Here is a 27340-nt window from a genome sequence, read left to right as displayed (position 1 = left end):
AGCAACCATGATGACCAAGGAGCTTTTAAACAAGTCAGGGATAAAGTGGCACAGAGCAGGAGAAGGGTACAAGAAAATGTCAAAGGCGCTGATTATCCCTCTCAGCACAGTGAAGTCCACCATTAAGAAGTGGAAGATGCATCATACCACCCAAACACTACCCAGATCAGGTCACCCTCCCAAACTGAGCAGCCGGGCAAGCAGGAAACTGGTTCGGGATGTCACTCTGAAGCCAACAATGACCATGAGAGATCTGCAAAGTTCTGTGTTTGAGATGAGAGACAGTGTTCACACATCAACAATAAGCCAGTCCCTACACAAAGCTGGCCTGTATGGACGGATGGCAAGAAAGAAGCCATTACTCAAAAACCCTCATCTTAAAGCACATATGGAGTTTGCGAAAAAGCATGTAGATGATACTGCAGACATGTGGAAAAATGTTTTGTGGTCAGACGAGACAAAAATTGAACTTTTCGGCCTAAATTCCAAGCGTTACGTCTGGCGCAAGCCCAACACTGCACATCACCCAGTCAACACCATCCCAATTGTCAAGCATGGTGGTGGCAGCATCATGTTATGGGGATGCTTCTCTTCAGCAGGGACTGGGAAGCTTGTCAGGAAAGAGGGGAGAATGGATGGTGCAAAGTACAGGCGAATCCTTGAGGAAAACCTGTTTGAGTCAGCTAAGACTCTGAAACTCACATTTCACATTTCAGCAGGACAATGACCTGAAGCACAAAGCCAAAGCCACACTGGAGTGGTTGAACAAGAAGAGAATGAATGTTCTTGAGTGGCCCAGTCAAAGTCCTGACTTGAATCCAATCGAAAATTTATGGCGAGACTTGAAGATTGCAGTCCATCGACGATCCCCAACAAACTTATCAGAACTGGAGCAATTTTCCCGTGAAGAATGGGCAAAAATTTCACGATCCTACTGTGCAAAGCTAGTAGAGACCTATCCAAAAAGGCTCATAGCAGTAATTGCTGCAAAAGGTTCTTCTACCAAGTACTGACTTAAGGGGCTGAATACTTATGCAACCAGTAAATTTCATTCTGTACATTTTCTTTGTAAGTTTTGCTGACATTTAACCTCCTCCTCATATAACAGTGTTCAGTTTAACCACTACCGCTTTGAATAAATAAAGTTTGTTCGAAAAACTGTGCATAAACTATTTGTAATTCAACAAAATGTGACATTATTGGTAGGGGGTGAATATTTCTGCAAACCACTGTATATATTAACATTTAATGTTTGTTTATTGACTGGTTAACCTCTCGAAATTTCTTTTCTATTTTGTTCTTTCGATATATTTGAAAAATTGAATAATGGAATTGTAATAATAAATTTTAGAAGAACTACAAAATTTGTTTAGGACTAAAACCCTAGTTTTATATTTAAATATTAATCACATAATGGAGGTATCGTCCTGTATATTAAGAAATTAATATTAACCACTATGTTTGTACACCAACAGGGTGGCCTAGAATATTGCGGTATTAATGTTAAATATTATATCTTCATAAATATGCACTACAAACCTTTGCACTTAATTTGGCTTCACACTTGTCAAATCAGCTACAATATGTTCGAAGGCATATGTATAAAATGTTACTCATCCCTTCTACAAGTTTCGACTTGGAAAAAACACACATAGAAAAACACAAGCAGGTTTGTTTTAATTAGTAGGCAGATATTTTTGGTCCTTTTTTCCTGGCACAAACCCAGTGGTTGTGCCTTTCATAACTTTACTCCCCTGTTGCCTTATCTTTCCATTTGCTCTCCATTTTATTTATGCAGACCTTTCCATGCTTTTTAAAAACCATTAGAGAGAATACAAAACTCTGTACCATTGTTTGGTTTCATTTGTTTAGAGTGTATGATAAACTAAAACATTCTGAAACAATGTATTTAACTAAAAATAAAAGACTGTTCCCTGTAATCATAAGTCATCATTATTATCTCAGTTTAGAAGCTCTGTATAATATTAATGCATTTTTTTTCCTTAGGTTACACTGTGCCATCAACTAGACACATAGTTAATAATTTAGATATCCTTCAACAGGTATATCAAAACACCAGGTTAATTAATTACCTTGGAGCTCAGGTCCTACGGTTGTGATCAAAGCTCCCAGGCAGCGTCCGAGACACTGATGCACTTCTGTGTGCGATGGAGGAACTGTCAACAGGAGGGTCAGCACTAAGGACAGCGTGGGCTCCACGTAGCCCCGGTACATCGGGCCACTGGAGTCCACGATCAGGGCAAGGGAGTGAAGAGCCCAGGTCTGAAAAATAACAAAAAGACACTCCAGCCTCAAATCTCTGTAGCCTCAAAGTTACCAAAGTACCATCACAACTCTACTGCTGCCTAGCATGTAAATGCTTAAACATATCTACGTGACCTGAACCAAGTGACCTCAATAGATTAAAATAAAAATAAATTAGAAATGGGTGTTTTTTTTAACAAACAAAGCATCCCCAGGAATAAATGCCAGATGATCATCTGTAATGGCACTTTATTGTGAGACTCATGGAATACAGTTGAGTATCACATATTAAGATATTAAAGCAAAATCATATTGTCGCTATACCCCAGAAACTTGTCACAACAAATTATGATGTTGTCAAAATCAAAATCAAAAAATACAAAAATGACCACTATATTCACTACATAATTGAAGACTTCTTCCTGGCTTTACAGCTAGATAAATTATAGAAAATCTAATTATAGAATACAACATTGCTGAATAAACTATGGTGACTAACAATATGACAGGGTTCCAAACTGTTAATTAGTACAACTATATACAACTGTAAGCCTTGTCATATAAGGTAGATTGAGTGCACAGGGCTCATAACAAGAAAATATATTATTGGACTGGAGGTCAAAGGTCTATCATTGCCACAAGTAATTTCACTTTTAAAATGTTTAATTCAACTCAAGGTGTGCCTCAGTGCAGTAGCTTTTATTTGTAGGCTCAAAACCATGGTGTCCAACAACCTGAACAAACTTTACCTGGACTTCATGGGAGGTTCCGTCCTGAGCGAGAGCCAATAATATGCTGACACTGGTCTTTAGATGCTGCCCTGAGCCTATTCCTCCGACATACCGATGAAGACATCCTAGAGCAAGGGAGTGCCCAGTACGGGACACAACATCCCGAGCAGATTTAAGCCTGAGAAAAGAGCAAAAAATGAGAACTTATACCAAGACGTGTCTGTGTTTTGCCAGCGTGACACAACCATCCCTTTAACCAATCCCAATAGCAGGTTTGCAGTTGCAGTCAAATCCAAATGCCAATTCAGTACTATTGGTTGAGAAAAACCTGCTAAAAAGGCCAACCAATATCAGCAACAATTGAAACGGGTGTCAAAACTGTTCACTTCAAATGGGCAAAATTATTGATCTGGTTCTCAATAAAAATAAAAATTCTATTCAGTAAGAGAGCTTGCACATTTCAACTGACAGCCTTTCCATAAATACGATGAATATGTCTAATCTGGAGAAATAAATAAACATATCCTTAATCATTTATGCACTTACTTATCAAAGCTGAACTGAGCCATTCTAGCAATAAAAGTGGCTTCTCCCACCACTTGAGCCATCCTGCCAAGAGCTTCCCCGGCAGCACATCTCAGGATAGGATTAGGGTTGTCCAGAGCTCCCATAACTAGCGCCAGGGCAGACTTTCGAACCTCCTCTGGGCCCAGGCTGCTCTTATTCTCTGCTAGGCCCTGAAGACAAACAGGAATAAAAAGGATTGTTGTTATATTAAAAGGTACATAGAGCTGACAATGCTACCACCATATTTACATTGCCATCATTTTGTAGGTCTCACATTTCACTATATAATAAGAGAGACACACACATTATTTTAGTGAAGGCAATTTATTGATTTTGCAAATATACAACACTTCCAGGTCACTGCATTCTACTTCAAAAGGCTGCATGGCAGAAATATACTGTATATTTTAAAAAAAGAACTCCGAAGCAACTCTTAAATTCTCTGTCATTGACCCATCACTGCATTCCCTATGACTCAGTGTTTTCATTGTCAACAATGTTTTTCATGATTGGAAATGAACCATTGAAATATGTACTGTTCTCAATTTTTTTTTGTTCACTAATTGCCAAGAAATACCATTAATTATCAAATACACATTCACAATAATTTGTGCATCTTTCGTATAGGAAAAAAGCAAGATGTACAAAAGTGATGGCAATACATATTAGGTAAGATTTACTGGAATTAACGTGTTGGCTCCATTTACAATACTAAACACATCTTTTTATTAATTTATTTTTAAGTAGATCTTACTTCATTGCAAAAAACAAGTCTCTCCATATTATAGGAGGAGTCTTAGAGCAATGGACTAAGGACACTGGGTACAATTATCAGATAAGTCATTCCACAGCAAAGTTTCAGGCGTGACCCAAACTTGGCTATGTAATTTGGTTTTAAGCATCTATATATCTATCTGTCTATCTATCTATCTATCTATTTTCTTTTTATGAATGCATCTCTTACCTTCAGTGCACTGAGCACTGCAGTAAAAATGTTTAGCTGGACAGCTTGCTGCCGAACACCTTTGGCTTGTTTGATGCATTCAGCAAAGTGATCCAACATCTGAAGCCTGTCACAACGCACACAAAAGCCTGTTACTAATAAGTTAAAGTGGTAACTATGGTTGTAGTTTGCTAAATCATTTTCAACTCAGCATTGCAAACAGAAAAATCAAGGTGAAAACTTTTCATTCAAGCTGACAGGCCTACCAACCAATGCCTCTGACAATCAAGGCCAGCAACATTAATATTTAAAAAAAAATAGTACAGGATAAGATAAAAGTATAAAAAAAGCATGAATACCTTCAACTTAATTTGACATTTAGTTGTGAAATTGAGAAATATCTAATCTGAAACATTCTGTTGCATCTGCAGCTGACATTGACTGTATGGCATTTACCTTGAGTATAGTTAAGAAAGTTTATAAAGACAGGATTGTGCTATATTTTGCTTGGCTGCTTTTGCAATGGAATGGTTCCAAGAAGACCACATTAAATTTGCAGCCTTTCACTAAACAAACATAATTCATGAATACAAAAATAATATCTGTTAGGTTCTCACCGATGTTTAAAAGAAACATGAGGAAAGACCACACCAAATAAGGCCACAGAGGCATCAATGACTGAGACTCCCAAAGGCAGTGGACCAGGTATAGCTTCACCCACTGGGACTCGCAAGTAAATGGAGGAGGGGTCATGTTCCAAAGCTCCGCTCCCGGACGCGCTGTTCGGCTGCAGCTACGAAACAAGACAAACACTCTGAATAAGGCTAGAGATTATACACTGTATTGTTATAAGCAATACTGTGTACATGATAACAGAATCACTCTTGAATAAAAGCTCCTTAAAGATCGAGTGAACGAAGGCATACAAACTTCAGAAAATCCATATGCTTTTTTCTACACTTCAAAAAGGGAGTAATAGACATAAAAGGAAAATATGTCATTTCAAAGTGGTAAATAATCCCTATCATACAAATTGTCTGATTCTTACATACAGTATATATATATATATATATATATATATATATATATATATATATATATATATATATATACACACACACATATACATATACACACACACACACACACATACATACACACACACACATATATATATATATATACAAGCAAGAAACTAAACATACATTTGAGTACTGAGAACACTTAAGAACACCTCAGTTAACCACATTCCATTCCTAACAAGTGTGTATAAAGTTGGCCAAGCTAATCTAGTGTTGCCTTTACACTGGAGGAAAAATAAGGCAGAGTTCCCTTTCAACTGAATTAACTAATCCTAACCCCAAAGATAGCTTTGATGCTGAATTAAATCCTTCAGGAGTAAATAATTCAGAATTACTGTGTGTGTGTTCTGCAACCCACTATCTGCACTGCACATGCATAAATTAAATAAGACTTAATGTGCTGTCAAAAACAATATTCAGGGTGGAAGAGTTCTGGACTAGTTCCCTATTGTGAAGGCAAAAAAGAGTCATAGCAAATTAACTAGTAAATACCAAATTACAACTTCGAGTAAAAGGGTATGGTGTATGCAAACAAAATAATTCACCTGATCTTCAATAGATTTGTGGTCTGTTTCTTGAAGCCAGGATCCGAGCAGTACACTGTCATCGTAGTGGCAAAGAGACCTCAGCAGGGACGTGGTGGTGTTTGCTGAGTTATCAGTCAGGGTGAACTCGGCAACCAGCTCGCGAAGGAGTGCATTGAAACTTCCTGTGAAAACATTTTAAGACAAGAAGAAAAATAATTGAGAAAAATAATTGACTTAATTCAAATGTTACTAAAATGTTAACTTCAAGAATTATGGTACGACAGGCGGTTGCGATATGCTGAAATATCACAACGGCTGCGGGCAGAGAGCCTAAATATTTTAGCATCTCACAACACCTTGGAGTACCATGACTCAATTATAAAACGGCATCAATGGTGATATTGTGACATTTTCCAATGGCTGGAATATGTGATAGACCAATCAGAAAGCAGTATCTCTGCCTGCTATTTCATAATCTTCACTATGAAACGTAAGCATTACTGTAGTGTATTACAGTACATTATTTACCTTCATATGTTTTTGGTGGTAACAACGCCAGAATATCATAGAGTCTCAACCGAACCATTGCAGCACTGGCCTTCAAATGAGCTCCATGTGCCTTAATGACAGAGGGGATGCTAGGGGACAGAAAGTTAAATTCAGAACAAGTACAAGACCATCTCTTTCTACAACTTCACACAACGTCTTATATTCATCTTGTCTTTACAAACAGTTGGCAGACTCTGAGCCAGACTAAACGTTGCCCATTATTATTTCTTTACATTTCAGGTCCATGTTTGGACGCCAAAATACGGTCTTGGGTTCCGGATTATTACAATCACTAAAACAGCATTGCACCTCAGCAAGACACTGACTTCTGCAAAAAGTCTGTCAAAAATCACACTGTTTTCAGTAAAACAAAAATAATGAAATGACAAATTAAAATGCAGGTACTCACTGAGACATCATTGTCATTGCACACTCGATGGGTGTCATTAGTCTCCGGATGACATCTTCTGTAAGCAGCTCAGGGCAATGAGCAACAAAACTCCTCATTGCTGTTGACAGAATAGGCTACAGTGTCACCATCTTCTCTGCAACAAAGTGTCTCCTTCTGAAACAAAACTACACTTTCATTCTTTATTAGCCTTATGGAAAGTTGTTCAGGAACCATAAACCTGTCACACTAATGGACTTTGATAGGAAATAATGAACACAGTCAAATTCTGCAATAGGCTATTTTCAAACACTTTGTTTCTGGTATACTACTTGTGTTTTCATTCATGTAATATATTTTTTATAACATTTTCATTAAAAGTCATGGGAACTATTTAGCTATCTTAGGATAGTCTACCTAGTGCTACAAGAGCTAAACTTGTGTTATAGTACAGTATATAAATAGGTATATATACAAGTTATTTATCAAGCTAAATAATTACCACAGAGTGCTCCAGCACGGCCTTCCAGAGTGACCTGCCAGGTGAAAGAGTCTCCTCTCGCCTTCTCAGCCTCCAGCTCCTTCTGTGAGCGGGGAAACACGTTTCGCCAGAGAAGCAACATCTTTGGAAGGTGGTAGCGAACAAGAGAAGGGCCTAAAAGTAGCAAGATCACTTACAAACCACTTCAACCAAGGACAATAGATCCCAATATATTATAATAAGGTAGGTACATAGAACTGCATATCATACAGTTGTGTATAGATTTTTTCTGTATCAAGGTACTTTAAATTTGGCTGGGCAACCTGGCTTAGCATTGCCTGTATAGTAAAAATGAGTTGAATAACATGGAATATTTGAAAAACATGGAATATTTGTTTAGAATGTTGTTATAACAGGACAAGCCGATTACAATTTTGCACATGAATGCTAAAACATTTAACTGACAATAATTGAAAGAAACATGTTGCAAATTTGGTTCTATAAAAGTATGATTTTCCACTGAAAAATCAAAATGTCACGACAAACACCTGTTGAAATGTATTGCATTATAATGAAAACAAGACAGATTAAGACAACATCATTGCCTTATGTACGCACCTAAAGTCATCAGTGCACCCAGGAGAAGCCATCCGGCCTGGGTGCGCTGTAAGGACAGACGGCTGTTCTGAGCAGCAGTACGCAGAAGATCTTCTGCAATGCTGACCACCATCTAAGAGGAGAGAAAAAAAAAATGTATGGTAGCCTTTTGGGCAAAAACAGACCTTGTTCTCTTGCAATGGTGGGGAAGATAGATTTGCTATTTGACAATTGCCATGAGATCTGATACAAACTCTACACCATGCAGATGCTCAATATTGGCTGGGTTTGCTTGCTTCCAATCTGTATTTGAATCACTGCCATGTCAAGAATATGAAGACTACCTGTAATATGGTTTCTTCGTATGATGAACTCCACACAAAGTGAACTCCCAGTCTCCATGTTGCTTGGGTCAGGAGAACAAACCGATCTCTTAACCAGAGATCATTGTGATATAATCCTTTATTTGGTGCCAAAGTCAGTGTCCATAAAACCACACGTCATTTCCAGATCATTGTCTAAATTTTGAAAATAAGACAGCATAGGAAAAGGGGGGAGGTGGGTGGTGTTCATCATCTCATCTTCATAGTCTTACCTCCATAGGAACCATAGGAAAGGATGTAGACAAGATGGTGGTAGGTTAGATGTTAGGAGAGGAAGACACAGATAACACAGAGTGAGCAAAATTAGGCAGACACATACTGAGCATCAAAAGAAACTTATCACTATTATAACACATTTATTTTCGAAGAAAAATAAGGTATATAAATGATGGACATTGATGAAATGTTTATGGGTTCTTTTTAATCACTCGATCATTCATCCTTGACCATGACACGCTTGAGTGACTATGACTGAAGCATATGCACTTAATCACCTAATTAGTGAGACAGTTGATTGGACACTGGATATGGAGTGATTTCAGCTGTTGAATTGCAAGCTTGAGTAAAAGCAATAAATAAAATCACAGAAAAAAACAATATGTCTGTCAAGAGAGCAGCACCTTTGTGCAATCGGCATGTTGGAGTCTGAACTAGGGCAGCATATTGTGGCTCGCCGCCTTGGGTGCTCACAGCCAGCAATTTCAAACCTGGCGAGACATTATAAATCAGACACACTCTGTCAACGACAGGCCACAAACTGGGAGACCAAGAGTCACAACACCTACCCAAGATCGACAGATCATTTTGCAGCATCTTCGTGATGTCAATTGTTAATCAGCACAATAAAAAGTCACTGCACCTGCTCTAAAACAGAGTTTGTCATTTTTCGATCTAGTGAATTTTATCCAAATATAAGTGATACGTTTCTTTTGATGCTCAAATATAAGTGATGAGTTTCTTTTGATGCTCAGTATACAATTAGGAACAAGTGAAACCCAGAAAGACAGCTAGCTGAAACCGAAGGGGGCAAAAATACTTTTATTATTATTATTATTTTTTTTTTTTTTTAATGGTTTACCAAGAAAAACAAACAAAAATGCAAACGCTTACACTGAGTCTGTACTCAAGCAAATGCAGGAGCAATTTGGGCAATAATCTGGAAATGACATCTGGTTTTATGGAGGAAGGACACTGTCTATGGTGCCAAAATTGATTATATCACAATGATTTCTGGGTAAGAGATCGGTTTGTTCTCCTGACCCAAGCAACATGGAGATCGGGAGTTCACTTTGTGTGGAGTTCATCATATAAGGTAAGAAACTACTTTAGATTTATGTGGCATTTCAAAAGCATTACCTGTAGAACTCACATTTTTTGATTTTCTGAAATAAAAAATAATAATAAAAAAAGAACCAATGGTCTACATACAAATTAATTTGACCACCAAACAGTTACATGAGAGCCATTTGAAACCGAGTGTTTATCTAAAATGTTTAATATGAAGACCCTCACTAACCTTTCCTTTAGCATGAGGAATGCCCAGAGGACATTGGTGTACCCCTCCCAGCAGTGCTGCCATAGCAAAGCTGTAACCACCGACAGCTTCAGGCGAGGTTTTCAGGTTGTTTATACGTTCAGCGCACCGGTCCAGTAAGGGTGTGAGCTGATAGGGCAGTGCTACCACAATGCAGCGCAGACACCACGCAGCTGCCAGCCGTGCAGCCATGCTAGGGTGGAGCAGCACTGAGGTCACTGTCTCCAGGAGGCCTGCAAACATAGCAAAGAGGCACAGTGAGCAAACAGGGACGAACTTCACAGTCATTTACAATAAACTGAATTCATCCAACATACCATTAATGTACTCAGTTTCATTCCCCAGTTGACCTAGGATGTGTGAACAAACATCATAATAATAATCATTATGTTGAAATATTTATTGCTGCAACACAGGATACAGCAAAGGTAAAGTAATGCAGGTTGTTCTGCAAACCTTAAAACACATGTTGTGTCATGTCATTTCACTGGGGGACAGGCAAATATTTCCACTAAATGGAGAAGTCCAGCACAGAATACTAAAAAAAAGGTTAGAAACGAGAGGAGGCCATTCGGCCCATCTTGCTCGTTTGGTTGTTAGTAGCTTATTGATCCCAGAATCTCATCAAGCAGCTTCTTGAAGGATGCCAGGGTGTCGGCTTCAACAACATTACTGAGGAGTTGGTTACAGACTCCCACAATTATCTGTGTAAAAAAGAAGTGTCTCCTATTTTGTGTTCTGAATGCCCCTTTATCTAAATCTCCATTTGTGACTTGGAGTGAAACTTTTAACCATGGACTGACATTTTTACTTATGGCTACAGCAGCAGGCCTACAGAAAAGAAACTACACTTTATTCCTCAACACAGGTAAATGAAAATATTTAGTTGTCTAAAATCAAAAAGCTAGAAATATTGGGAGGCACCTTCATGTATCTGTCGCTCAGAAGCTTCTCTCACAGCTTTACTAAGTAGCGAGGAAAGTGTATTTTGCACTGGTGCAGCTTTTACTCACCAATGGAGGGCTCCTGTATCAGGGGTGATGCCGTGGCACTCAGGCTCCGCACCAGGCTGCCCAATTCTTTGAGGGCGCACACCATTACATGCTGGCTAGCAGAGATGTCTGCTGCACCTGCTTTGTTTTCACTGTTAGCATCATTCACAACAGCTTCTGAAAAAATATAAATATAAAAACTACATTTTTTTATATCCATAAAACCATTGTAATGTATTACTTTATATATTATATCAAAAACAATAATGATAAAGACATCTATTATAGCAATAATAATAATTTATACTCCATTAACTACAGACCGCTTGACGTTAACTATCAGAGAAGAAAAAAGACAGGGTTTCTGAGGCAAGGCTGAATGTTGCAATGTTTATTAATGCTTTAGTGTTATTAAGTACATTTAAGAGCAAGTAGCTTCAAATGTCATTTTAATTATTAACCTTTCTCTTGTCTTTTTATGATGTTTGCAATTATTATTATTTTATTTATTTATTTATTTTTTTTTAATTTAGTCGTTGCCAATTATTTTTTATTATTTTCTCCCAATTTGGAATGGCCAATTATTTTATTACGGTCAGCTCACCGCTACCACCCCTGCGCTGACTCGGGAGGGCGAAGATGAACACACGCTGTCCTCAAGCCGTCAAACCGACCGCTTCTTTACACTCTGCAGACTCACCATGCAGCCACCCAAGAGCTACAGCGTCGGAGGACAACGCAGCTCTCCGGCAGCTTACAGGCAAGCCTGCAGGCACCCGGCCAGACTACAGGGGTCGCTGGTGCGCGGTGAGCCGAGGACACCCTGACCGACCTAACCCTCCCTCCCCCCGGGCGACGCTCGGCCAATTGTGCGCCGCCCCTTGGAAGCTCCCGTCCCCGATCGGCAAAGGAATACCCTGGATTCGAACTCGTGACTTGCAGGCTATAGAGCGCATCCTGCACTCACGTGGAGTGCCTTTCCTGTATGCGCCACTCAGGAGCCCCCTGCAATTATTTTGAATGTTTTTGGGTTCTGTTGATCCTAAATTTTTTCTATATCTGTCCTTTATCTGTGGTCTGGACTGAACAGACTTCCTCGTTCCATTCAAATTATGTGACAAAATGGCCTTTCATCTTGGCCTGCCCAGCCAACGAACCCTCACTAGTAGGTACAGAGTACAGAGTTTAAAGGCACCATTGTCACATGATCTGAATTGAATGAGGAAGTAAGTTTAATGTTATGCAGTTATAATTCTCCAGACAAGTTTGAAGTCAGTTCAAAGCCAGGTAAAGACAGATATCGAGACAAATGATAACTTGATATTGAGCACCACTCAATATTATGACTGTGAATATCATAAAAAGACAATGGCAAGCAACAAAAAATGAAAAAGACATTTGAAGCTACCGCACTTGCTCTTTCTGATGAATGAATTTGTCAAATTGAATACCGTATTTCTTCGAATTTAAGACACACGGTTTAAACCCAATCTCATATCATCCATGACATACAGGCAGCCATTTGCAAAGAAGTGGGAGTCATTGTATGGGAGATGTCAAGTAACGAAGAGGACTCCTCCAACTCAGAGGATGATAACTAGAAGAGATTTGTTGTTGTGACAGGCATGTTAATTTACCAATCAACAATATGCTTTACCAATATGCTTCACAGAAGAGTTTGTAGCATTTGATTGCAAAAGATGGAGTATTCCTTTGTATAAATGGCTCTTATAAGCGTAATTGACTTTCTATCTTTGTAAATGCATCTTTATATTATGTATTATTTTTTCCTGAAATTGAGGGTGTGAAATAATTTGAGGGTGTCTTAAATTTGAAGGAATACAGTATTTTTGACAAGCTCCTGGAATTAATTGTTTTCCGCAGTATTTAGGAACTACAATCCTAAAGCGATCCTGGTGGGAAGGTCGATAGTGGTGTGTGCATGGAATCAGAATGAATAAAATTGATCTGTTTTAATCTTTCAGTTACAGCCAATAAACTGAATGTGTGCTTTGTCATCTGAAACCCCTGGCTTTTTGTTTCTTAATAATAAAACAATGAAAGTAATTTTCTTATTATTTAAAACATATAATAACAGAACATGTTCCAATATTATTCAGTTACATAATTCTTGGTATTTTTTTAATTTAAATTATACATCTGAAGCAATATTCTAAAGTAGTTAGAAATTAAATACCAATATACATTATATACAATAATTGTACTTTTATAATGAGTTTATTATAAATTAGCTGTACAAATCAAGGAATTATAGATGACATCAAAACTCAGATGCATCTATTTTGGACTTTAGCTAGCCAATTTGCAGGTGGTGAATAATTAGCATATCAGCTAGCTAATTAGATACAATTTCTGATTATAAATTAAAAGAATTAGAAGTAGAAATATAAATAGTTTAACAGGTCATAATACAGTCAATCCTGTATTAGACAACTTATCCATGATCATTCTTGTTTATATTTGGGTTGATCCAAGCCAGAGCCTACATTTATCATTCGTGCTTGCACACATTCGAACAGACAGTATGTGATTTATCAACACATACTCTGGACCTTGCATACGATTGTTTCCTTGTGTTAGAATAATGGTACTGCAAGACAAGATCAAACTCCTATTAAATTGGCTCAGGATATGCAAGCAGTGCAATATGTAAAATAATAACGTTCTCATTAGGTTTATGTTATTGATAAGTATTGCTGAAATTGCAATGTTTGTCATGTATAATTTCATAAATTATTGCTGTTATATAGTAAATATGTTTTTTATTAAGAGTGTTACTAATATTTAGGCAGTAGTATGATATAAATGTTTGTTACCACCACGATTATTGCTTAAGAAGCAGAAGGTAATGTTTTTGTGACTTATTTCAGTTGTGCACTGGTAATTACAGAATATGATAAGTTGTAGCAGGTGTGTAGTCTATTAAGATATTTGTTTCTATAAATTCACATACGGTAATACGTCAAAATAATTTCAAAAAGGCTGATCTCATACTTCTGGTAGACCTTGCTAATGCTGCTTTTCGGCGAGAGTTTTTCAGGATTGATAGGACTTATCTTCAGCAAGTACAGAAGAACTTTTCACAAGATACCGCTTTCCAAAGGCAGTCCTAGTAGAATTGTGTGAGATGTTGGGGCCACTGGTAGCTTTTAAAGGCAGATCGGAGACATAACTGGCATTTCACAAGCCTGTTTTAGAGCATTGATACCTGGGATTTTGGCCTCGATCATTTAATTCTGTCCTCAGCACGTTCAATTTCCCTACAGGGAAGAACAGCAGATTGGAATAAAAAGGGATTTTCAGTCAATTGCTGGGTTCTCCAATACAATTGGTGCTAAAGACTGTACTCATGTAGCAATTAAAGCACTGAGTGAATTAATTGAATTTTGTGAACAGAAAACAGTACCATTCAATTAATGTGCAGGTTATATCTGAGGCCTGTCTCAGTCTTCTAAATGTTGTCGATAAATGGCCAGGTGGAACCCACGATTCATTTATTCTTCAAAATAGCAGTGTGGGCTTTCGCCTAGAAAACGGAGCAGTGACAGATGGCTACATTTACAGTATAATATCCACCACTTACACCATACAGGGTTTGTGACGGGGGACTGCCCCGTCTTTATGAACGTGGTTGGGACTGGCAGGGAGGGGGTTAAAATTCCTCCCTGCCAGGAAAACATGTGAGAATGGGGATAAAAGCCAGGGGAGAGGCCCTGGCTAGAAGAGAGAGTTCTAGAAGAGGATAAGTGTTTTTGTGTGTGATGTGTTTTTTGACCAGTGAAGGCAACGCCCAGCCTGGAAACTTTATTTGTAAGTTTTGTTTTGTGTTTATTTTGTGTTGGAAACCTTTTTGTTTGGCCCTTGTGCCTATTTATTTGATTATTTTTGTTTATTAAAAAGCTTTATTTTGAACTTCAAACTGTCTCTGAGTCTCAACCTCTGCCAATCCTGTCACAGGGTTATTTCAGGCAGCCGTTTATATCGGACAAATAGCGTTTGCCTTTTGCCATTCCCATTGATTTCAATAACAAAAGGCATTGTTTATACCGTGCTAAGCACGCCATATATTTCGGGCAAACTCAACTGTTTGGATCTCGTTTATGTGTGATTCACATATTTAAATACCCCGGTACTGTACCATGGCTATTTAATACCTGTACGCAGTGTCGGGTTTACAGTTTGAAAAAACAGCGTACGCACAAGTACCTTACACAACATTGATAAATCAGGATTTAATTATGCGTGCAACAATTCCAAACTTTATATGTACAAACTATTCAAGTAATTTATTCACCCACGAAAGATAAATATAGGCCCACATTGTACACGTTAGTCTGGTTAGGCTCTTAAGAATTGTTCATATCAAATGATGTGGTTTAAAAAAATCCCTGTATTACAGTAGCCATTTCTTATATTTCAGTTAAGTTTTCTATACCTTGCACAATCATAGTTCCAAGATTCTGAATCACCATTATATAAAAGGCCACCAATTTAAAAAAAAAAAAAAAAATATATAAACTTTTCAATGGTCGTTGCTAGCAGGTTGGACTGTATTTAAAAGATAGGGAGGAGCAGTTGTTGCTTTAAAACACAGCCTAGGACACCAATTATCCTTCAGATAGCTTTGTTGGAAGTATTCGCAAAGCAAATCACAGAGTAAGAATTTGAAATGAGAAGGGAAACCAAACAAAAATATGGAAAAAAAACAGAACATTAAACAATGTTATGAAATACAGAAAAGTGAAATGGTCTATTTTTGTTGAAATGTGGATACAAGGTTCTGATATCCTGAGGCAGTTAATGCCACCAGTGGAAATTGAACACTAATAGCTCACTGACCTAGGGATATCTACAGTCTGTAAAATTAATCAAGTTTGCAACACAACGGAGCATCAAATGTTTCAACCATAGCCTAGTTTATGCATAAATAGATTTGTGCATTACTGATGCTCCAAATGTATGTTGACTAAAGATCTAAGAAATAGTTATGGCACAGCATAAATAAAAAAATAAAACTATGCAGGTGCGTATTTATAGGTTTTGTTTCAGTAGGAAGTCACTGTAGGTGCTGAACTTGTCAATAGTTTTCAAGGTTATACGAACCAGTGTCTAGTTACCAGCATTTATCTTGAATATCCTCAAAACAAATACAGCCTTATATTTGAAATCATAAAACACAACCCAATTTAAGCAGTTTTTGGCTCGGAAAGTTTTGAGCTGTGTCTCTTCTAGGGTCAATTCAGTCATATGTCATAGGCTGCATTCACACTGGGTCCGTTTCAAACGGACTTGGTCTGGCTCGTTTCGTTTGAAACAATATCAATGTGCTTGCTGTTCACAATTATCTGTGAGCAAAGGGACCGAGTTTGTTTGGATGCAAACTAAAGTTCGTTTTTGGCCCCTTTCCATTTTTTTCACCACCGAGTCTGTTTGTGTTCAACAATGCAGTTTTCAGGTGCACTCGGCTCGTTTATATGGTGTGTGAACCAGATGTTTACAATATCCTAAGATGGCAGCTACTGATGTATTACTCTGGTTTTTAATACAGCATGTTTAGATTCTTATATATTGCTGTGGAAGAAACCACTGGGGAGCACGTCGCTTACAGTGGTTTGCAGAAGTATTCACCCCCCTGCAAAGTTTTCACATTTTGTTGGCACCTGAGCGTACTCCACAACGCTTTCAAATTAGACTTTACATGTAGAATCTACACAAACTACTCCACATTGATAAAGTTAAAAAATACATATAGAATATAAATAAGTAAGCTTTACAGCGAAAAACAGATTAATCTCAGTTGCATAAGTATTCAAGCCCTTTACTACTGCAGCCCTAAATCAGCTCAAGTGCAAATGATTTGTTTGAAAGGTCACAAAATTAGTGAAATGGTTTCAGCCTGTGTGTACTCAAAGTGGGTTAGCTTGTAGATGAATTTCCCTCAGGTATATAAAGACTTTCAAGCTGCAACTCACATAATGATCCAACAAAGCAACCATGAAGACCAAGGAGATTTCGAAACAAGTCAGGGATAAAGTGTTAGAGAGGCACAGAGCAGGAGAAGGGTACAAGAACATTTCAAAGGCGCTGATTATCCCTCTGAGCACCATTAAGAAGTGTCTTGAGGCACACTGATTGGTTTATTAAATCTATCCACAAACGCCGTCATATCATTGAGTCGTTTTGTATTCTGATTTCCAAGAGTGCACCTCATCGCTACAAAATGGCACATAAACAAACAGCAAAATGTACCGCTGTTTCTCTTGCTAAAAAAAGTTAAATTGTTCAAGCTCTTGAAAAAAACCTGAATCAGACACAAGTTGCCGAGCAATTTGGTGTTTCCCGTTCTGGTGCGTTGTTTCACCATTCTGTTTAATAATGTGCATATCTTGTATATTGCTGCTGCATTTTTTTTTAATATAAATTTGGAATTGCCAATTATTTTTATTGTTTTCGCCCCAATTTGAAATGTCCAAGTATTTTTTATATTTCAACCCAGCTCACCACTGCCATCCCCGCGCTGAATCGGGAGAGACGAAGACATGTGCCGTCAGCCGTCTGCTTCTTTTCACTCTGCAGGCCTGCCATGCAGCCAAATCAGAGCTACAGCGTCGGAGGACCATGCTGCTCTGGGTAGCTTACAGGCAGGCCCGCAGGCGCCCGGCCAGTCTACAGGGGTTGCTGGTACGCGGCAAGCCGAGGACACCCTGGCCGACCTAGGACCTCCCCCCCTCGGGTGGCGCTTGGTCAATTGTGCGCCGCCCCCTGGGAACTCCCGTCCACGGTCGGCAGTGGAATAGCCTGGACACGAACCGGCGACATCCAGGCTATAGGTCGCATCCTGGACTCCACGCGGAGTGCCTTTGCCAGATGCACCACTCGGGAGCCCTTGCTGCTGCATTTAACGTGTATAAGGGTGCTGTGTTAATTTAGTTTGACAGTTAGTTTATTAACATACACTTGCCTATTGCTTTTCTTTTAGTTATTCAGTTAATTTCATATGTTGATCCACATGTGTCATGTACAAGTAATACATATTTATGTATTTATTTATTGATTCATATTGTGTCTGGTGGCTAACTCTGTCTTAGAGAACACTTCGGCTATAAGAACACTGTGCTTGTTCTCCAAGGGATGTTCTTTTAGCCGGAGACTACTGTAGTTTAAAAAATTAAACATTGGGTGAATTTATTGCATATCATAACAACTCATTTTCTTCATATTGTCATCTACACATGTTAAATGTACAAAAAGCCAGACTTAAATAGATCAGCTATTACAATTTAAACATATGGTATTGTGATGGGGTGCAGCCTATTTTGTGGTGGTTTTGTGTTTTTGTATTGTTTAGAGTGGATATGAGTGAGTTTGGGGTGTGGTTCAGGGAGTGAGTTTGTGTGAGGAATGTGTGGAATGTGCCTGGGCTAATGAGGTGCGAATTGCCCAATTAGCCCAGGCACCTGTATAAAAGGGAGTGGTTGGGTATGTTAGTTGGTGAGTGTTTGTGAGAGTGAGAAGATCTGTGTGAGAGAGTGAGTGGTTCTTTTTGGATAGTTCGAGTTTAAAGCCTGTTTTTGTGTTTTTTTGGTTGGCCATCGTGCCTTTTGTTTTGTGTATTTTGTTTAATTAAAAGTCTTTTATTTTCCCTGCAGATCCTAACTCTGAGTCTCCTTACCCCTGTCAGCCTGTCACAGGTATACACAATCAGAATGACTAAACAAATAATCCATATCATTGTTTATTTTATTTTTGAATGGTGCTAACACAACCTAATACATTACTCTTCTATTAATTTGTAGCGCACACTGATGCAGTTTTGTACTTAATAAAAATAAAAAAATTATATATCAAAATAGCAAAATCCCGGTTTCCGACCGGGACAACCAATTAAGGCTGAAACTGTAACCCTAATGTAGTTCCCAAAGACATTTTTTGCTCTACTTGTTTCCTAAGAATATGAACTAAACTAAGCGCGAAATGTTTACTTCCGGGTCAGGTTACTTTGTATAATTCGTCCAGCAGTTGCTCATATTGACGTTTAGCAAGCGATGTGTTTGCCAAACGGACGAGACCACCTCTTTAGGTGGACTCTGTATGATTCGTTTCCCCAACTGGACTTTGTTGTTTACACATCATACCAAACGTACCAAACCATACCCAGTGCGGCCCAAACCCTCTAAACGGACCCAGTGTGAACACACCCATAGACAGTTTAGCCACTGTAGGCCCATGGGAGAGATTATGGGGTTTATCAGGAGTTTGTGCCTACAGAGATCACACCTTACAAAATGCTGCTAACATATTGGAATGAGCAGATTTTTTAGCTCAACTGTCAGTTTATTTAGTGCGACATAGTTGGTTTTACTATATGTACTGCAGGGTAGTTTATGTGGAAACAAATTAGTTAGCCAGTGCGAGCTGTGTACTTATGCCAGTAAAGTGTAAGTGGGAATATATTTAGTATATTTCATAATATAGATTAGTAAATTGTACAGTCTACAAGTAAGGAAATAAGTACAGTGTAAGGGCAGGTAAGTAAATTGGCAAGTATAAGTTAATTAATTTGTTAAAAAACTTGGAATGGAAGTTCAAGTTAATGATTTAACATGCAATTAAAAAACATATGAAGGTGTAATCATTCTGTATTAGTATGTTAATTAGCCTAAGAAAACTGTCCTGTGAAAGTCATTAGGATAGTAATGGTGTATATAAGTGTTACTACCTGGCAAAATTATGTTGACAGAATGAGGGCTACTTAAATAACTACACTGTACAAAACCACAAATTATTCTTTTAAACCTTGTATTTATTTATGAGTGCAGAAAATACCAATTATTCCAGGGCAGTTGCCTTAAAAAGTAAGTAGCGGGGTTCCAAAAAGTATAGCATTATATTGTAATATTTATTTTCATTGTTAATATCCTGACAACTTCTTACACTTTAAAGTCTGTTTCAAAGCTCTTTTCAAAATTGCTCTAGTGCACTGGGGTTTGAGATCTGTCCTCTAAATCACTGAAAGAAGATAAATTAAAATAAACAAATAAATCAAAAATTAACTGTGCTCTGGCTTTTCTGTTCCATTACCTGTTTGACAATGTGGGCAATAATCCTTACGCTATCAATGCACTAGAGCAGACATTTTGAAAAGAGCTTTGAAGCAGACTGTACAAGTGCAAGTTATAAGTGTAAAAAGTTGTCAGGATGTAACAATGAAAAGAAAAATTACAGGTACGTTATTTAAACAGGGGACGTGGTGATGTGTAACACTGTATTTTTTCAGAACTCCATTACTTACTCTTTAATGGGGAAGTATGACTGCACGCAGAAGGTAAAAGGCAAGTATATTAGTGTAAGCTGGTAAGAAAATTAGTAATTACGGAAGTTACTAAGGAATTATTCCGGAAGTTAATGGAATAAATAAAAAACAAACAAATTAATAAATTAGTAATAAAAAAACAAATACTTACTCTGTAATGCTCTGAACCTTGTAATTTCCCCCCCCATCAACAATCTGTTCCTTACCAACTGCCCTCATCTGCTTGCTGATGGCCTGGCAGATCTCTTTGGTGGCTGCAATTTGAGCTTTCTCCCCCAGCAGGCTGCCCAATGTGGCCCGGAGCAGGAAAGAGACGCAGCGGCGTGAGTACACGGCCTCCACATGGGTCTGAATGGCCCGGGGGTGGGACACCAAGTCCAGTACGTGGGACAAGAATGTGGCAAAGTTACGCTCCAGCCACTGGCCACCCAGTGTGGTGACAAAGACGACGTAGGCCTGTGAGGATGTAACAAACATAAGCCAGGAAGTCAAATTTTTTTTTTTTTCTTTTACATCATTTTAAACCTGAAAATTAACAATGACATATTCTACATGGATAGTACACTCAGCACCTTTCACAAAATGCTACCCACTTTCTAGGAATAAAAGAACAAGAAAAGCCTACATTTTTATAGCCCATTAACCCCACTGAGGCCCAATGTTTACTAAATATCTTGGTATCTCTGAATTATCACCTGTTTAAAAATGAGGAACAGATTTTAATAAGCAAGACTTCCGATAAGACATCTAGATGTGAAGTTTGTCCTTTTTGCAACCAAATTTGACTGCCAAGACAGATATCGCACTGAATGTTGCATCAGTCTTGATAGTCATATTTGCAGATTTATTAGAATGTGCTTAGTGTTGTGGAAAACCAAGTCAATTATTCTAACAAAATAAATAAGTAGATTACTTATTGTCCGCAGCTACATTAGTTTACTCTTGCAAATATGTATGCTATCTGCTGCACAGTACATTTAGAGAGGCTTATGTACTGACCTGTGTGACACCAACCCGCACCTCCCTGCTGACGGAGCCGCCTCCCTTCAACATCTCCCCCCCGCTCTTCAGGAAGCCCGACCCCCCACGCAAGAATCCAGTGGACATAAGCTCCAGCACTTCATCTAGCGTGGCCCGCTTCACATTCTGTCGCATTACTTTGTAGGAAAGAGGAGACAATGACATCATGTTTGTCACAGCAAAAGTATCATGTAACACTGAAGCAATCAAAATGGCTAGCCATTCATTTATTTGTGTGCCCCACCACCAGCTTTACTTACGGCTAATGCATTAATGTTTATTAAAGCAGAGCCATTCTGTATTGTGCTGTGTTGTCACACCTGAAAACCCACAGTATCAATAGAAATGATTACTTACCAGCTGCTTGCTTTGGCATCAAAGCAGTAGCCATCACCGTTCCCAAAAGCTTGGATACTGCTACACGTACCCCATAGTTCGACCCTTCCAGAGCTTTGAAACACAAGGTAGCTACATTTTCCAGTTCTGTGGTCCACATAAACACAGCTTCATTCTGGAGTTCAAGCAAGCACTGATTTGGATAAAACAAGACAATCATTACATCATGATTTTTTTGCAACTGTTTTAGAACTGAAAACAATTAAAAAGGTCTAATTAAAACAATTCAGTTAAATTATGGGTCTAGTTAAGTAATTGAGAGATTAGTTGGAATGAAAACCAGCAGACACAGGGGGTCACTGTCTGAAAACTTTACGTCCATCATCTGGAACCCCCCCCCCCCCCCCCCCCCAAATAAAATAATAAATAACGGTCATTATTTTTCCATACCTTTACTGCACATATAAAGCTACAATTTATAACGTGTCTAGTTTCTTATTGTTTTGCCTCAACTTGTATACTCACCCTAGCTACTGCACATCGAACTGACATGGATCTGTCCGTGAGTAAAGAACGAGCATTCTTGTAAATGTCGCGGTGGCAGGAAGCAGCAGCACCTCCCAGTCCATTTAACACTTTCTGCAAGCTGAGCAGAATCTCTCCACGGCCCTGAGACTGTGGGACACAACACAAATACAATGGGGATTCATTACAGCAAATGTTATTAATCTTCTACTGTACATTATATGTTTCACAAAGAGCTTCTAAAGTTAGAAGCCAGAAGGCTGCTAAATCAAGATTTAGCGTGAGTCTATTAGCGCTTCTATCCGATTTGACAAAGGCTCTGCGACTGTCCTGCTAGCTAGTATGATTCTAGGTGATGCGAATGATCGGTACCATGGTAACTGTACGTGTGTGAATAAAAGTTGAAGATGGAGTACACTTCATTGAACAGACAAAAAAAAACGAAGAAAATTTTTAGAAACTAAAAAAAAACTATTCCGAAATCTAGGAGGTGAATGAAATGAAATGTATAAATGAAAATAGTGTCTTATGTATATGTACCTGTATATAAAAATGTGATGCTATATTAAGGATACATACATTGGTTAAGCTTAATGTAGATAAAGAGAGAGCACACATTATTATTTTTGTATTCATTTATATTTCTCTTTCAAACAGCCTTTGAATTAATTCCTCTCACTTTTATTCTATCTTGTTCTCCAGCAATAAAACAATCATTTTCATTTTCTATGTATGACCTAATATCATTATCATCATCATCATCAAAAAGTCAAATATTGTGCAGTACAGCTACAACAACCACCACCATCACACAGACACGCTGTGGGGATTAACAAATGGCTCCTCCAAACTTACTCAGGCACATAAATCTGGACTTCATTATCCCAAAACATCTTTTAATTGTGCATCAAGCCTTTTTGTGCTTTCTATTAATTTCCGTCCGCTGGTGTTACAAGACAAAGACTTGGTCTCTTGGCAAGGCTGCAGGAAACACAGGCAATAATCCATGAAGCCGTTGTCTTACTAATTTCTTTGAAATTTACCAGATACATAAAATGCCAACGCTACAGACGTCTGTATTTCAGGTTGGTACAGCATGGCTTCTCTTTGTTTCATATTCAAGAGCTGGTCTCAAAATATCAGATAATTCTAGCATAAAAATTCCAGTCAGTCTGTTACGTTGTTTGAGTTCATGATGGTTATATTTATGTAGCGAATTTCTTCTTATGAAATTTCTGTTGGCTAAAAATAGTAGTAAAGCCACGATTAAAGGTTTGCCATTGTTGGTCAATGTAATACGGTATTAATTCAGATTTGTTGACACCATTAAAAGATAGCAATTAGAAGACCCTCTGGTTGATAGTTGGTGGGAAAATCTTAGTTTGAGTCATCTCCCACCACAGCTGTAAATTGAAAATTAAAGCTATCAGTATGTTGAACAATTTGATGACTATGACATACATCAATAGTATGTACAGAAGAGTACAGAATAAGAATTAGCAATGAAATGTTTAACCACAATTGTATAAGCGATTCTGTAGACATATGAAGAAATATCAGTGTGACATACAGACAGGTGGATGAACGGATAGATAGGCATCACCATATATCCCTAGAATAAGAAGGAACCCTCACATGGAGGAAACACCTCCCCAAAATGTGGTCTACTTGAGCTGGATAAACCTCAATGGGTTACATAAACAATCCAGTATATATCATTTGAGTCAGATATGGTGGAAACCAGAAATATAAGGGTTGTACATTGGGATACTGAATCACTGAATCACTTGCTACACAGCTGCTGCTCTGGAGCTGCCTGTGTAAACAAAGTCACCACTGTCGCTAAACATTAAGAAGATAACAAAATCACCAGTTTAAAAAAACATTTATTTCAAATAATTTTACAAATGTAGATTGTTTTGTTTCCAAAAAATTGAAACAAATGGATGAAAAATGCAAATCTGGGCAATATTCATCACCGCCTACTGCAAAGGTGTTAATTTCTGCAAGATCTTACCTCTGCACTTTTCAAAGCCTTCAAAAGATTGTTAATCGTCTCTGGGAAGGAGCTGCCAAGCATTCGGCCCATCTTCTCATAAAAGGCACCAACGCAAGATACTGCAGCCCTGTAACAGCAAGAGAAGAAATGGTTATTTTGCTCTATTTACATATTTGATCAGCCTTTTAATCCTGGACTGAAACAAAAACATGAACATAGTTGTACTCATGACTGGTTCAAAAGTTTGCAGCAAATGCAAGGAAAAATGGTGTGGCAAGAAACACATCTGCAATTTATCAGTTGAATGTCTTACATATTTTATTTGGATTCATAAGCTACAGTGGCTTTCCCACAATCATGTTTTATGATTCAGTGATGACCATTTATTATTTTCTTCAACAGTTTATCCTTCTGCAGACCTAGCTTGAATCTGTCCGTTTAAGAGCCCTCGCAACACCAAATAAGATACTGATTGCAACAGGTGCTTGTAAATAACACTGTAAAGCTATTGTATCTCTATTAAAATTAGAGCATGTGAACAACAGAGTAATGAAGTGATCACATATACAGTGCTACCTCGTTATAAGACAGCCCTTTATACCACAGAACTGGATACACAGTGTGATGGTTATGGTTACCAATTTTTCCCAGTTTTTACTCACAGTTTGGTCGGCAGGTAAGCAGAAGTGTCATCCTTGCTCTTGATAAGGTCATTACACTTGTCGAGTGTCTGGAAGACTGTGAAGGTGTCACCAATGCTATAAAGAGTAGCCATGTTCTTAGCCAGTAGTTTCCTGGTGGGAGGTCCTGGGGCACTGCTGATCAACCCAGTCAACTGCTCCACCAGCTTTTTCTGCTTCTCCTTCACATCAACCTGAATAACCAATGCACACACACACACACACACAGAAGTAATAAGAAACCACTTCCCAAATAAAAAGCCAAAGATGAGCACAAGTCAGTCTACTTTGATCAGATCCTCTCCAGAATCATATCAGCACACCTTTATATGAAGGGTCAGTCAGCTGCATTGGATTTGCATTTATTGCACTTTCAAAATTAAAAAAAAATACCTTATTAGCAGCAACAAGTACTTTATCCAGGAAGCGTAACCATTCGAATATAAAGACTGGTCTCTTGGCCTCTGTAATCTGAGCCAGGGCTTCTTCATTGAGCAATAGACTGTGGGCCAGCTCCATCCCACCTCACTGTACGGTAAAGCACTGCAGGCTGCAAATACACTTCTGTTAATCCAGTCTCCCTTTGCCAAGTGCTCGATGAAATTAGCTTGTACTGTGAAACAGAACAAAAATAACTTTATAAACATAGACGTCTGATATGTATGGTTTTCTGGAGAACAGACATCACTGCAGATGGTCATGTATTAATTTAAACACCATACAGAATTTCAGAATCAGTGCTTTTCCATGGTAGGCATTTCTATATTTTTATCCAACCCATATACTGCATTTCCTCAACATTAAACATTTTCTAGAAGAATATTAAATGCATGTAAGCTAGCTGTATTATATATAGGGCCTCTGATTTTCTATTTTTATTAATTTCATTTTTTGGTGCTTAATTTTAGCTATTTTTCAGTTTTATGTAAATCGTTTTTTTTGGGGGGCTTTCGCTTGTTATATACTATAGGAAATTATTGTTTTCGGTTACTTTCCAAAATGCTCTGCCATTTTTTTGTCACAATATGTATAGTAACTCGACAGTACTCGCACACTTAAGTTGTACCTTCTTTGTCTTCCACAACAAAATCCTTAGTTCACAAGCACATTCTTCTGGGGTTTTGCATGTAGGCTTTTTTTTTACATTTCGCTACAATTTGCAATTCTGCTTTAAATCTTCTGTATCTTGACTGTAATACAGCTTTAAATCCTGTTAACAACCCTCCATTCCTAATTTGTAATCTTGTTTTAAATCTCGCAAGTGGAGTCTCCAATAGAAATGTAGGAATGTGCTGTCACTCAGTAGTTGGGGCGGGTTTAAATTATTCAGAATGAATCAATGATAGATACAAGGCAGGAAGGAGGGACATTGCCCAGCTGCACTGGGAAAGGTAGTTTTTTTGTAGTACTTTTTATTTAATTTTTTTTAACGGGAAAGGGGTGAAGTCAACGTGAATTGAGTAGCCATTTCCAGTGTTTTTCCAGTATTTATTGGCTATACATTGATTTCATTTTTTTTTGTATCGGGGTGTTTTATTGGTTAAAACCGAAAATCAGAAGCCCTAATTATATATTATATTCCTAGTGTACCTGCAAAATCAACTGCCATAAAACAAGACATTAGTTTAAATGACAAAATAGCTAGGGAATGCTAACTGGTGTATGCTAATTTCCATTGCTGAAGGGAGAACTCATTTGTAGGTGGAGCATGACAACTCTCAATTACAAGGGACTGAGGAGAGTTCTGCTGGCATGGTTACTGTATACATATATATTTCTCAATTACCAACTATCTTGAATTCCTATTTACTTTTTTTCATTAGTTCTTTAAAAGTGATCTTTTGGAAGTGTAATAGTAAAAGTACTAGGGAGAAGCAGACAACATTGTAATACTCCACACTATCTACAAAAACAATATCCTTTAAAGCCGATCGTTCACTCCTTTCAGGATTTGAATCCTATTGAGCTTCCTATTTTCTTGGAACCACTGAAATCCCCATGTGAACATATCACTGTCTTATACAGTACATGCATTGTAGCATGTAGTACCACAGCAGCACCTATCATCCACTGTAAGGGTAAGATTGTGTGTACCAATCTAAACTACTGTACATATCCTTTCAACAAGGGTCTAGCATCAGAATGCAACTAAATCGCACCAGTTTCATGTGTAGTCACAATACAAGCTATAGCTAGTTGCACAAAAGTAAAAAAGGTGACTACCTGTATCATGTTTTTACATAATTCTTCATTTTAAATTCCTTCACGTACCTTCAACATTTTCCTGACAGCATAATAAATGACAGCATTCCGTTATGCCTGCTTAGTTTTGTTTTACTGTATTTTTCAGGGAAATTACATTTCTCATCACTTAGACTGGAAGCTCATTACTGTAGGTATCTTTCAA

The 27340-nt window shown here is 38.0% G+C and overlaps 1 protein-coding gene across 3 annotated transcripts in view; it reads right to left on the bottom strand.

Annotated features, from left to right (window-relative positions):
* The window catches only part of LOC117411520 (HEAT repeat-containing protein 5B), a 76750-nt gene that overhangs the window by 47944 nt on the left and 1466 nt on the right, over positions 1 to 27340 (bottom strand). The window contains exons 2-20 of one of the 3 annotated variants that reach the window (XM_034019142.3): positions 25327 to 25546; positions 24916 to 25127; positions 24272 to 24380; positions 22255 to 22404; positions 21751 to 21922; positions 21373 to 21530; positions 20580 to 20829; positions 11061 to 11216; positions 10030 to 10280; positions 8152 to 8263; positions 7555 to 7707; positions 7074 to 7173; positions 6644 to 6753; positions 6134 to 6297; positions 5124 to 5299; positions 4528 to 4633; positions 3543 to 3733; positions 3015 to 3174; positions 2094 to 2283 (exon numbers count right to left, since the gene is read on the bottom strand). In XM_034019142.3, coding sequence (XP_033875033.3) covers positions 2094 to 2283; positions 3015 to 3174; positions 3543 to 3733; positions 4528 to 4633; positions 5124 to 5299; positions 6134 to 6297; positions 6644 to 6753; positions 7074 to 7173; positions 7555 to 7707; positions 8152 to 8263; positions 10030 to 10280; positions 11061 to 11216; positions 20580 to 20829; positions 21373 to 21530; positions 21751 to 21922; positions 22255 to 22404; positions 24272 to 24380; positions 24916 to 25127; positions 25327 to 25452 — 3046 coding nt within the window. In that variant the 5' untranslated portion in view covers positions 25453 to 25546. Of the gene's footprint in view, positions 1 to 2093; positions 2284 to 3014; positions 3175 to 3542; positions 3734 to 4527; positions 4634 to 5123; positions 5300 to 6133; positions 6298 to 6643; positions 6754 to 7073; positions 7174 to 7554; positions 7708 to 8151; positions 8264 to 10029; positions 10281 to 11060; positions 11217 to 20524; positions 20830 to 21372; positions 21531 to 21750; positions 21923 to 22254; positions 22405 to 24271; positions 24381 to 24915; positions 25128 to 25326; positions 25547 to 27340 lie in introns of those variants that run through there. The other 2 variants (XM_034019143.3, XM_034019145.3) reach the window with 2 other exon arrangements.

This window comes from Acipenser ruthenus, chromosome 6, assembly GCF_902713425.1.
Source record: "Acipenser ruthenus chromosome 6, fAciRut3.2 maternal haplotype, whole genome shotgun sequence".
Taxonomy (NCBI): Eukaryota; Metazoa; Chordata; class Actinopteri; order Acipenseriformes; family Acipenseridae; genus Acipenser; species Acipenser ruthenus.
Note: the sequence above shows the minus strand (reverse complement) of the source record. Positions and strands in the feature narration are given on the sequence as shown.